Here is a 12,407-nt window from a genome sequence, read left to right on the forward strand (position 1 = left end):
GCTCTCACAGCACATGAGAGAGAACCCACATGCTAGTTGTCAGCTGTTTCCTCCAGGCAGAGATGCTCTTTCAGGGCCACTGTCTGTGCAGCCCAGTGCACCTGGCTCAGCGCACAGCTCACCACCCTGTGAATGCCCTTGACTGTGCGCTTACACTCCACCAGCTGGGCTTATAGGTCAGTCAGTACTGAACCAGGTCTTCTCCCACTTTGAAATCTGTGTCACTTTGCTCAGGCTTTTGAACGTAGTGGAGATGAAAGTATTTCTGATGTGTATGATAAAGATTAAATTATTAACATATTATACTCTGACCACAACAGTGTAAGAATATATATGAAAAAGTAAACTAGAAGGCAGTATGCTAGAATTCATTCCTTCCATTGTGTCAGTTTGGTAAATGGGGGATAAGATTCTAGATTTTGTCAGGTGCCTGTGTTGCTTTTATAATGAAAATAATAATTTCTGTATCCTAGGAAAGAAATTACAGTATTTATTTGAACCATACCATGTTACTGAAAGCAATACTCTTACACTGTGGGATCCCAGAAGATAAACTCAGCCAAGTCTATGTTATTCTGTATGATGCTGTGGTAAGCATTTAATTCCTTTGAGTTGATATTGAAGGATAATAATAATAGCTGATGAGAATTTTCTTAGTGATGTAATCATAAAACTGAGTTGGGAATTTTATCTCCTTCCCCTCATTGCTCTGAGGTAAAAGAACCAATGGCTTTGATTCTACCAACAGTTTTGTTTTTGTTTTTCTATCAATAGTTAACAAGTATTGGTTGAGCTTTTATCCTGTACTAAGCCTTGTGCTACTAGTCCCTAGTAGCACACCTCCATGGTTTGTTTGCAAGGGTAACTTCTGAAGATTGAATTATCTTATTTAATTTATAAGGTAATAAACTTCTTCACTCACTTGCTTCTTAAGGCAAAAAAAACCACTAAGTAATTGGTCCTGATACTTGCCTGTAATAAGTTTAAAAATAGTCAGCCCTTACTAAGCATGCACTGTGCTCCGAATATATGTGCCAAGCATTGTTCTAAACCCTTTATGAAGATTAACTTGCCTAAGTTAATCTCACAAGCACTGTTATTGTCCTTTAGAGAGGCCAAGAAAGGGAGTATTAGTTTTGATAGTAAAAGACTTATGTCCTGCCCATAATTCTTCCAGCCTGTCTGAGCTTATCAGTGAAGTCATTTATAGACTGGGGGAGACTGGTTTAGACTTTTCTTGGGGCCTCATTTATCACCTCATTTATGTGAGACTGGGGTAGCATCACCTCCCATTGCCCTTCCGAATTTAGCCACATCGTTGTATTTATTACTCTCCGGTATTTGTGCAAAGCCTGAAGGAGGGACAGTGAAGATCTTAAATATTATGGTGCTGGGGTGGAGGTGAATCCTTCCTTATCTTTTCTAATTTCTTTTCATGTTAAATATTATTTTTATAATAACATCAAGAAGATACAGTCACTAGCAGTGCCAGACAGCCTATAATTAAGACAGGATAAGCTGGGGAAGTTCGTAATGGTTGACTGTTTTTTGTACACTAAAAAGCTCAACCAGCTTTTATTTTATCTTCCTGGGACACATCAAGGGTCCTAACTTTAGTGTTTGCTTCTTCATGTTTCCTTTCTCCTCCCAAAGTGCTGCTGCTGTTTGGCAGGGACAGATAGAACAGAGTGTCAGTGGGAGGCTGGCAGAAAGCCCAGGGATGGTGCAGAGAGCTTCCCATCACTCTTGTTCATATTCTATAGGCTGCCTGGCAGCATGGGGTGGCACTCAGAGCCTGTCCACACGTGGCTTTCATTAGGGGATATGGATCAGTTGACTCTAGCATAAGCACCCCTGGGTAAGCCTCTCTTCCTGTGGGTCACCTCACCATTCAGCAAGTACAGCTTTCCCCTTGTTAATTCTTTTTTGTCAGGAATTGTTGTTCAGTTACTCAGTCGTGTCCAACTCTTTGCGACCCCGTGGACTACAACACACCACGCTTTCCTGTCCTTCACTATCTCCCAGAGTTTGCTCAGACTCATGTCCATTGAGTCAGTGATGCCATCCAACCATCTCATCCTCTTTGCCCCCTTCTCCCACCCTCAATCTTTCCCACATTTTAAAACAATGTTAGTTATATAGCTTATGTGAATTGTGGAGGGAAAAAAAGTCTTTTAATCAGTTAATCCATCTTTCGTGATGAGGAGCAATTTGTCCAAAATGAAGGATACACCTGTCAGAATTAGCCTGGAAACTGTCTTGTTCACGGCCAAATGTGACTCTCATTGTTACCTCCTTCTTCTCCATTAGACAGAAAAGCTGACGAGGAGAGAAGTGGAAGCTAAATTTTGTAATCTATCCTTGTCGTCAAATAGTGTAAGTATCTTTCAATGGTGTGATTACGGCTGTCCCTGTAACACTGTGATTCCAGAAAACGCCAAATTCTCACTGCAGTCAGGCAGCGGCGCTTCCCGCCACCTCAGACAGTTTTTCCCTCAAGTAGCTGCCATGGCAACGTCTGGAATTAGGGGAAGAGAAATCAGGGCCATGATCAAAGAATGCGTCTCCATGCTGTTTTCCTGACACCATATCCTTCTCTTCACACTCCTTGCCAAGGCTGTGTTCGGTGGAGCCTCCTGCTGAGCATACCTCACGCTGCTCGGCCTCTGCTGAAGTAGATTCTTCAGGATCGTTTGTGACACAGAGCTCCACCTCACAGGCCTCCCCACCTCCTAGTCTTCCAGCACCTCAGAGCTGCATTATAGCTCTGGCTTTTCTGGGGCATTACCTACTCCTAAAATCTCACTGGCAATGAGGAAAATCTCACAGGGTAAATAGGTTTGTCATTTCTCTCTTCGAGCATGAGGTTGGGCCCAGATCTTTGCCAGTCACTCTGACTTAACTAAGACCCTGAAAAGCAAAAGACAACAGGGATTTCTTACATTTTCCTTAATATTTATTTAAGAGAAGTTGTTGTTGTTTTTTTTTTTTTTTTCACTTTCCCAGAGCCCCTCTAGACCTGGTCTGACACTCAGTTACATAATCCCGTTGTCATTTAGCCACTAAGTCTCTTGCAACCCCATGGACTGTGTCCCGCCAGGCTCCTCTATCCATGGGATTTCCCAGGCAAGAATACTGAAGTGAGTTGCCATTTCCTTCCCCAGGGGATCATCCCCACCCAGGGATGGAACCCATGTCTCCTGCTTGGCAGGCAGATTCTTTACCACTGAGCCACCTGGGAACCCTACGGTGATGAGCAAACTTCACTTATGGGATAAAATAAAATATGATGGTGTGCAGGCCAGGCAGAGTTATTCAGATTCTAGGGCGCCTACCATGTGTCAGGCACAGGGCTAGGGATGTAGAGAGATGTCAGTGGAAGAATCCATGGACTGCTTTCAACTTCTTTCATATTGGCCTTTAAAAGCCATAAGGGGATCCATCCAGTATGTGTCTACCCTCAGCTCACGACTTTCACGGGGTGTCACAGTTTAAAGAACTCACTCAAATATTAATAGTTTGCAGGTTGGGAAAGTAAACCAGATACAAAGCGCTAGGAACTCTGGAAATTAGACCAGATTACATTTTAAATGTTAACTATTATAGGAGGTATTAATAACTACAAAGTGACTCAATGGCATAATATTCTAGTACAAAGGACAGTATTTATGCAATACCCTAGATATGTACACAGCACATAGCCATGTGCAGAAATAGTCCCAAGAATCTGTCCAAGAAACTGCCCAGTTCAGTGACTCTTTAAAATGGTTCAAGCCTAAAAGGTTCTCTGAACTAATATCACATTTGAAAATAATTCACGCTTGCACAAGCTAGCCACATTGGTTGCTAAAATGTCAGCTGCTTTGCTTTTTGCTGAATTTCTATCCATTAGTCATGTGATGTGCATGTATGCTCAGCCGCTTGTCGTGTCCGACTCTGCAGGGCCATGGACCCTAGCCCACCAGGCTCCTCTGTCCATGGGATCTTCCAGGCAAGAGTACTGGAGTGGGTTGCCGTGCCCATCTCCTAGGGATCTTCCCAACCCAGGGATCGAACCTGTGTCTCTTACGTCCCTTCATTAGCAGGTGGACTCTTCACTGCTAGTGCCACCTGGGAAGCCCAGTCATTTGATATTAAGCGTTAATCAAAGTTGTGTGTTTGATTAGTTCAGAATGGAAAAATTAGTATCTAATATAGGCATTGGTGGGCTTTCCAGGTGGCTCAGTGGTAAAGAACCAGCTTGCCAACACAGGAGACATAAGAGACCTGGGTTCAGTCCCTAAGTCAGGAAGATCCCCTGGAGGACGGCATGGTCACCCACTCCAGTATTCCTGCCTAAAGAATTCTCAGGGACAGAGGAGCCTGATGGGCTATAGCGTCGCAAAAAGTCGGACACAACTGAAGTGACTTAGCATGCATAGGCGTTTGGTACTCTCATTATTTTAAAAGGGAACCCTAAGAGTATTAGAAGAGGGAGTAGAAATACTGCAGGGAAGTTTCAAATATCTGGCCCAGTCTTCATATTTTACAGACGAGGCACCTAAAGCCCAAAGAGATGTGTGACTTATCCCACGGTACATGGAGTTACTTGGTGATAGGTTGAGTACCAGAATCTGGGGGTGTAAATTCTGATGCTTCTGGTAGTTTATTAATGGGGTGGTGGTGGTGGTTTAGTCACTGAGTCGTGTCTGCCTCCTGTGACCCCATGGACTGGGACCTGCCAGGCTCATCTGTTCATGGGATTCTCCAGGCAAGAACACTGGAGAGGGTTGCCATTTCCTTCTCTGATTAATGGGATAATATAATTTTTTTAAAAATCTTATTAAGAAAAAAATAAAATCAAAGACATAAAATTTTTAAATGTTATCTTTAAGATACTAAAGAAATTATTAACACTTTGGGATTTTTTAAAAATATAAGTGATTTATGATTATGGAACTACCTTAAGTTTCATTCATAAGTCTTCATTCAGCTCTTTAATTCCATGTACCTGTTTATAGATGAACCAGGTTCTGTCTGCCTATAGTCTCAAAGTAGCTATAGTTTTGCCTGTTAGTTTCCACGTTAGCCCCTGGAGTCTTTTTTTCTGGTTTTATGATCATAGTTAATTCCTCTTCAACTGCGCTGGGCCAGGGCCTGTGCCCGGTCCACAGATGGATCATTGCTAGCTGCTGCCCCCTCCTGGCGAAGACGACGAGTACAGCTGCGGAGAGCTGGGATCTGGGATAAGGTCTGAGCCGGAAGAGAAGGCATTGGGGGCTGCCTGTAGGAGGTGGTATCCAAACTGCATCTCAGACCTACAAGTAGGAATTATTCAAGGGAGGACAGGGAATTCCCATCCTAATTCAGTGTAGTGTTAGAACGAGTCAGACTTTGCCTTCCTGTCCCTCGTTGACATGCCTGTAGTCATGGAATTTCACAAGCATGAAGAAGGCAAAGAGGAACAATACTGGCCTGAAAATATATATAATGGAGGCTCTGCTAGTGTCAGGGTCTGCTCTGCTGGGGTCAGCATTCTCTGTGTGTGGGACTGAAAATGAACTGTGAGTAGGGACCTAGAGCACTTCTGTGAGGTGCCTTAGAGTTGTTGGAAAACAATGATCCTTAGTGGGGACTGTGGAAAAGACTAAAATGAGCCTTGACCACAAAATCTACCCTTTTAGAGATGCAAGAGCTCTGCCACTCCCCCGTGTGTAGGGAACATGCAGCAAAGTGAGTCTTGCTTGCCATGGATTTCGGAAGCTAACTGTGCCTCCTTGCTTTCCAGCTGTGTCGACTCTACAAATTTATTGAGCAGAAGGGAGAGCTGCAAGATCTAACCCCAACCATAAACTCATTAGTAAAACAGAAAACAGGTGTTGCCCAGCTGGTGAAGTACGGCTTAAAAGATCTGGAGGAGGTCGTTGGACTGTTGAAGAAACTTGGCATAAAGTTACAGGTTTGGCGGTTGTTTGATTCTGGCAGCGCGAATTTGTAGCATTAATAATAGCACAAGGAGGAAATGGGTTTTATTTTAATGCTAGTTAAGTGTTTTATTTTTCCAGAAGGACACTGCTTTCCACATTTTGGAACATTTGATACCTAGTGATAATTTTGACTTCTATCAGAATTTCTTTGTGAGCATCACAATTCCTATTGTGTGGTAATTCTTACTATGTCAGCCTCAAGAGAGGTGGTTATTCTTGAAAAGAACAGAGCTCCTCGTACTTGGTAGGCTGTAGTCCAACAGACTGTGTACTGAATATTTTGTCTATGCTAAATGTACTGTTCTGATGCTCATGATAGAAAATGGGGGCTTCAGCGTTGCACACTCTGTAAGTCTCAAGCCCTTGACACGTCCGTGTGGCTTTTCCCTTGACAGGTCCTGATCAATTTGGGCTTGGTTTACAAGGTGCAGCAGCATAGCGGAATCATCTTCCAGTTTGTGGCATTCATCAGACGGAGGCAAAGGGCTATATCTGAAATCCTTGCAGCTGGTGGTAGATATGACCTGCTGGTGAGGGCACTTCTTCCTCAGCTTGTTGTTTTAATATTTACCTATTTGGCTGCACCGGGTCTTAGTTGCCATACGTGGGAGCTTTGATCTTCGCTGTGGCATGCAAACTCTTAGTTGTGGTATATGGAATCTAGTTCCCAAACCAGGGATCGAACTCGGACCCTGTGCCTTGGGAGCATTGACTCTTAGCCACTGGACCACCAGGGAAGAAATGTTTTGAAACTACAGAAAAATTGAATCACTGGTATTACTGAACACCTATATATATTTCAACTAGGAATAGAAATGTCTTATAAAATGCATTTGTACTATTTTTAACTTTCGTGTAAATAGCTAATAGGGTTACAGGATATTGCAGAGATAGTACAGAGAGGTCTTGTGTACTTTTTATCCCGTTTCTTCCAATGGTTAAAGCTGGTATAACCATAATAAAATACCAAGCCCAGGACACGGACCTCCACATACGGCACATGTCTAATTCTGGGCCATTTTTATCACATGTGTAGATTCCTGTAATTACCACCACAGTTGAGATACAGTGGAATATATTAATGGAACCTTAACTCCTTTATGTCCTTTTCTCATCCCCTATATATGATTGTCTTAAATATTTCCTCAGTGTACATTGAGGTCCACATCAAACAGTGTTGTGCTTTTTGCTTCCAGTGTTGAACTCTGAAAAACTCAAGAAAAGAAGAAAGTTTACTGTATTTACCCAAAATTTCTGGATTCTGATGAGAAATCTGGGTTATTTGAATTATTTTTCCCCTATAGGAAAGATGACTCTTAATGCTTTTAAGATTTTTTTTGTTTTTTTGCTTTTAGTTTGAAGTTCAATTATGTGTCTTGGCAGGACTTTCTTGGGATTTGTCCTGTTATTTGATTTTTCCCAGCTTCTTGAATCTATAGGTTTGTCTTTTGCTAATGAGCCTCCTACCAAGCACCAGCAGGCCTCAGAGAGGGTTCAGTGGGGAGTCAGGACTTCCATATCTGCCTCAGGGTAGTGCGCCTCCCACCAGCAGAGTCAGTGGAGGCCAGGATCCCTGACTTCCACCCTCACCCAAGCGGTAACAAGGCCCTCCTCCCCTCTGGGGTGTGCCAGAGGAGGCTGAATGGGAAGCTGGAACTTTGACCACTATCCAGCATAGTATGCGGCATTATTTTTTCCACAATTTTTTCAGCTTTACTTTTTCTCTCTTTCTAGAACTCTGATAACACAAATGTTACATCTTTTGTTATGCTCCTATGGTTCTGGGACATCTTTCTTTACAGTCTCTTTTCTCTGTTGTTTAGTGATTTTATCTTCAGTTTCTGATTGTTTTTCCTGTTATCTCCATTTATGCTGTTGGGCCCATCCAGTGAGTTTTTTGTCTCCCACTTCCTTGCTTTTTTTATTTGTTTCAAGCCCATTTATGATTCCTATTGTAGCATTTTTATGCTGGTTGCTTTAAAATCCTTGTCTGATAATTCTCACATCTGTTTCATTTTGTTGGTGTCTGTCGATTTGCCTTTTCTCATTCACTTTGAGATCCTGGCTCTTGTTACGATGCCTGATTTTCAGTTGTATCCGGGTGGGGGAGTTGGCAGGCAGCCTTGTTACTGCTGGAAAGTGGTGAAAGTTCCAGCTTCCATTCAGCGTCCTCTGGCACCACCCAAGAGGGGAGGGGCACCTTGTTACCACTTGGGTGGGGTGGAAGTTGGGGATCCTGGTCTCCACTGACACCACTGGGGGAAGCATTACTCCCACAGATAGGAAAGTCCCGGCTCCCCTCGGTGTTCTCAGATACCACCCTCCTGGGACTTGGCGGGGCCTCTCTGGGTAAGGGGGAATGTCTTGACCCCCCTCAGCCATGAGTGGGAGTGTCTATGCTTCTTCTGTGACATTTGGCCAACCAGGGCCAGTATTGTCTACAGATTTTCTGTCTTGCTGGGTTGCCCCTTTCTTGATTTTTTTGACCAGAGAGATCAGATTTTCCTTGGGGCTTTTTTGCTTGTTCTCCTTGGCATTTCTGGGATGACAGTTTCTCCAGCACTCAGTCCTGGGTACAAGAGGCAAAAACCAAACCCAGGGAACTCACCACATGTGGTTCCTCGGACCCCATGGTCCCTGGTCAGCCTGCCATCTTCTCTCCACTCTCAGAGTCGTCTAATGTTTGTTTTATCTGTAGTGTCCAGGGGTTTTAGCTGTACTTAGAGGAACAGGGAGAAGTGTATCTACCCATCTTGGTCCAGAACCTGTGTATCCAACTTTAAATTATCTAGTAACATAAAGTAAGTAAAAAGAAAAAGGTGGCATTAATTTTAATAATGTATTTTATTTAACCCAATATATCTAAAATAATATGTAAGCATGTAATCAAAAATGTTTTAATTATTAAGGCGCTATTTACATTTTTTTCTAAGTCTTTACAGTTAGCATTTGTTTAACCCAGTATACCCAAATACTATTTCAACATGTAATCAAATATCTAAAAATTATTAAGAAGCTATTTTATATTCTTTTCCATTCTGAGTCTTTGCAACCAGTGTGTTTCACATGTACAGCAAACGTCAGTTCAGATTAGACATTTCACATACTCAAGTCCCATGTGGCTAGTGGCTGCCAAACTGAACAGTGCGGAGCTCGGTGCAGCATTCATTAACATCTCCTGAATTTGCAGGTTTGCTTGCTTCTCTCTTTTGCTACACACACACATGCACACACACACTCTGACACACTTTATTTTGTTGAACCCTTTGATAAGTTGCTGTTAGAGTGCATGCCCCCAAATCATCGCTTTTCCTATCATCACACTTTCTTCTCCATTTCATAACCAGAGCCGTCTGTCTCTCCACAGATTCCCCAGTTTAGAGGACCACAGGCTCTGGGGCCAGTTCCTGCTGCCATCGGGGTCAGCATAGCCATAGACAAGATAACCACTGCTGTCCTCAACATGGAAGAGCCTGTAAGTACTAGCTCTGCTTTCCAGCATGCTCTGAGATGGCTCTCCTTTTGTAGTCATTCACATGGAGCCCCAGATGTAGTAGCTATAGACTGAGGTTTAGGGAGACTGTCTTTGCTGTGAGGGACAAGCCTAAATCTTGGTGTCGATACTTAGCCTCTGCTTTCTAGCTGGGGGACCTTAGTCCAGTAGCCTGACTCTCCTTATCTGTAATATGCTACATAAATGTGAGAGATTACCCTTGTTAACAGATTCATATCAAAGCCCTCTGGTCATAATTCTACAAAGAAATGGTTTTTTCATCTATGTTTCAGGCAAGATTAGTTTTCCCAGAGAAAAAGAATATCTTCCTAATGATTTAGAAATAATTTCAAGTCTTTTATCTTAAAAAACTAATATAAAAATTTTCTGTGTCATTTTTTTTTACCATGTCATTTTGAAGCAAAGACTTGTGCATTTATGTTGCTGTATGTGATTTTAAGGTGCCTGTTTCCATATGAGTGCTGCCTCCGTGGTCTCACATACATGCCTGGAATCTCCCTCCTCTAAATGTAATCAATGTTTTTGATCCAGGTTACAGTAAGCTCTTGTGACCTCCTGGTTGTAAGTGTTGGTCAGATGTCCATGTCCAGGGCCATCAACCTAACCCAGAAACTCTGGTCAGCTGGAATCACAGCAGAAATCATGTATGACTGGTCACAGGTAAGGAGACAAAAGGCGCCTGTGAGTAGAGGGCGCCTAGTCATGGCTTCAACAGCAAATCAGCGTCTATGGCTTTAGTTTCTGCCAAACTATCTCTATGATTTCAATTGCTTCCTGTAGGAGTTTCTGATTGTTGGAGTAACAAATTACCAAACTAAATGGTTTAAAACAACACTTATTTGTTATCTTACACTTCTGGAATTCAGAAGCCTGAAATCACTTTCACTGGGCTAAAATCATGGTGTCTGGTAAGGCTGGTTCCTTCTGAAGACTTTCGTAGGAGAATCCACTTCCTTGCCTTTTCCAGCACCTAGAAGCCTCCTACAGGCCTGCTTGTGGCCCTTTCCTCCATCTTCAGACTCAGTAGGGTAGCACCTTCTTTCCTCTGCACTACGTTTCTGTCCTTCTATCTCAAATTGACCCTCCTGTCCCTTTTTACCAGGACCATTGTGATTATACTGGGCCCATCCTGATAACCCAGGATAATCTCCCCATCTCAAGATCTTTAATCAATCTGCAAAATCCCTTTTACCATATAAGATACCGTAGTCACAGGCTTCCAGGACTGAGGATGTGGACATCTTTGCAGGGCCATTATCCAGCCCAGCACACTTCCTAGAGGCATTCTGTGTCTAGTGTTTTTAGCTTTGTCTCCTCGGGCCTCTCACAGCTGGCCTAACTCCTGCCCTGGGGGTGGAGATGAGAAGAATGGCACCACCAAGCACCTGGCCTACCCTTTAGAGTCAGGGACCTTCAGATGGCTGACTTCTCTGCAAGCAGATCACAAAAGGGGCTGCATTACCAGGTGGTCCTCCAAGCTGTACACACATTCACCCTCACTCATGGTGCCCCAGAGCATGAAGAGACGCCTAGGGAACAGAACCCTACCCTTCCACCTGTTTATTCCATACTACCTGCCAGCAGCTGCTGCTGTCCATTTTTGTGTGTGTTATATAAAAATTCATGTCAGAAGTATGCTGAGCAATAAATTATAATCGTTTAACAGAGCAGTATCCTATTCCACTTACTTGTTTCATAAATTGTTACAGAAGTGTTCTGTCTTAAATTAAAATTATAAGCTCAGTGATGGTGATTTCAGCCCAGCACAGGGGTGTCCCCTACAGGCTTCTCTGCTCTGATACTTCTTTGCTTTACGCTTCAGTTCCGCTTTTCACCTTCTACTGTTTCTTTTGTTGCCTTTATTTTCCCCTAAGGCCTTTTCCCTCTGTGTGTGTGTGTGTGTGTGTTAATATTTAGCAACCATCAAGATGTGAAGCTTTTGAAAACCTCTTACTATGTCCTGACCACACTGAGTGTGTGTGTGTGTGTGTGTGTGTGTTAATATTTAGCAACCATCAAGATGTGAAGCTTTTGAAAACCTCTTACTATGTCCTGACCACACTGAGTGATATGGCCCCTTAGAACAATAGTGAAAGCACAGAAAACAAAAGAAAGCTTATTCCTCCTTTGAATTCTATACTCTTCTTGCTTAATATTTATTTATATAAACCATAAGATCAACATGTTTAGTTATTCACGTTGAGAACACACTGAGCATAGTGTTTTCATTCTCCTTAACTACTTGAAGCTGTTCCAAGTGCTTGGTGTTTGTTTCAGTCCCAAGAGGAATTACAAGAGTACTGCAGACATCATGAAATCACCTATGTGGCCCTTGTCTCGGATAAAGAAGGAAGCCATGTCAAGGTAAAGACCAGAGGAAATCTTTCACAATTCAACAATCAGATTTCCCAAACTGTATTAACCATGGAACGCCCAACCTTCCCACTGAGGTCCTGTCCTGGCCTTGGGCATGAGTGGAAACCCATTATTTCATTCTCCTTTTGAATTGCTAGGCCTGTTTTTTGGAAAAAGTGTATGAAATAAGGAAGAGAGAATCTGAATCTGAACACTTTTCTTTGAACTTAAAAAAAATTAAAAAGCTATGACTAGGTTTTTTCTCTACTTTTTTCTCCCTTTAAGGAGATAAAAATAATAACTATAGCTAATATCTCCTGGCAGACATATCTCTAGTTAACTTCCTAACCATTTTTACTATGTTGTAGTTAACCCAAAAAGTTCATAAATAGATTACCTCATAACCTTTATTTCTGTTTTTAAAGGGAGAAAAATCAATATATTTTCCCTTTGTTTTTTCCTTTTAATGTCTTTGTCTGGTTTTGATAGCAGAGTGATTTCAGCTTCATAAATGAGTTGGATCCTCTGTCCTCTGGATAATGTTGTTGTAGAATTGGTATTATTTCATTCTT

The 12,407-nt window shown here is 42.4% G+C and overlaps 1 protein-coding gene across 1 annotated transcript in view; it reads left to right on the top strand.

The window, feature by feature from the left end:
• EIF2AK4 (eukaryotic translation initiation factor 2 alpha kinase 4) overlaps nt 1–12,407 on the top strand; it is a 100,754-nt gene that overhangs the window by 74,866 nt on the left and 13,481 nt on the right. The window contains exons 26-32 of the mRNA XM_052646297.1: nt 474–590; nt 2,311–2,376; nt 5,768–5,938; nt 6,362–6,496; nt 9,334–9,441; nt 10,012–10,140; nt 11,758–11,844. Of these exons, the coding sequence (XP_052502257.1) occupies nt 474–590; nt 2,311–2,376; nt 5,768–5,938; nt 6,362–6,496; nt 9,334–9,441; nt 10,012–10,140; nt 11,758–11,844 (813 nt within the window). The remainder of the gene's footprint in view (nt 1–473; nt 591–2,310; nt 2,377–5,767; nt 5,939–6,361; nt 6,497–9,333; nt 9,442–10,011; nt 10,141–11,757; nt 11,845–12,407) is intronic.

This window comes from Budorcas taxicolor, chromosome 10, assembly GCF_023091745.1.
Source record: "Budorcas taxicolor isolate Tak-1 chromosome 10, Takin1.1, whole genome shotgun sequence".
Classification (NCBI taxonomy): domain Eukaryota; kingdom Metazoa; phylum Chordata; class Mammalia; order Artiodactyla; family Bovidae; genus Budorcas; species Budorcas taxicolor.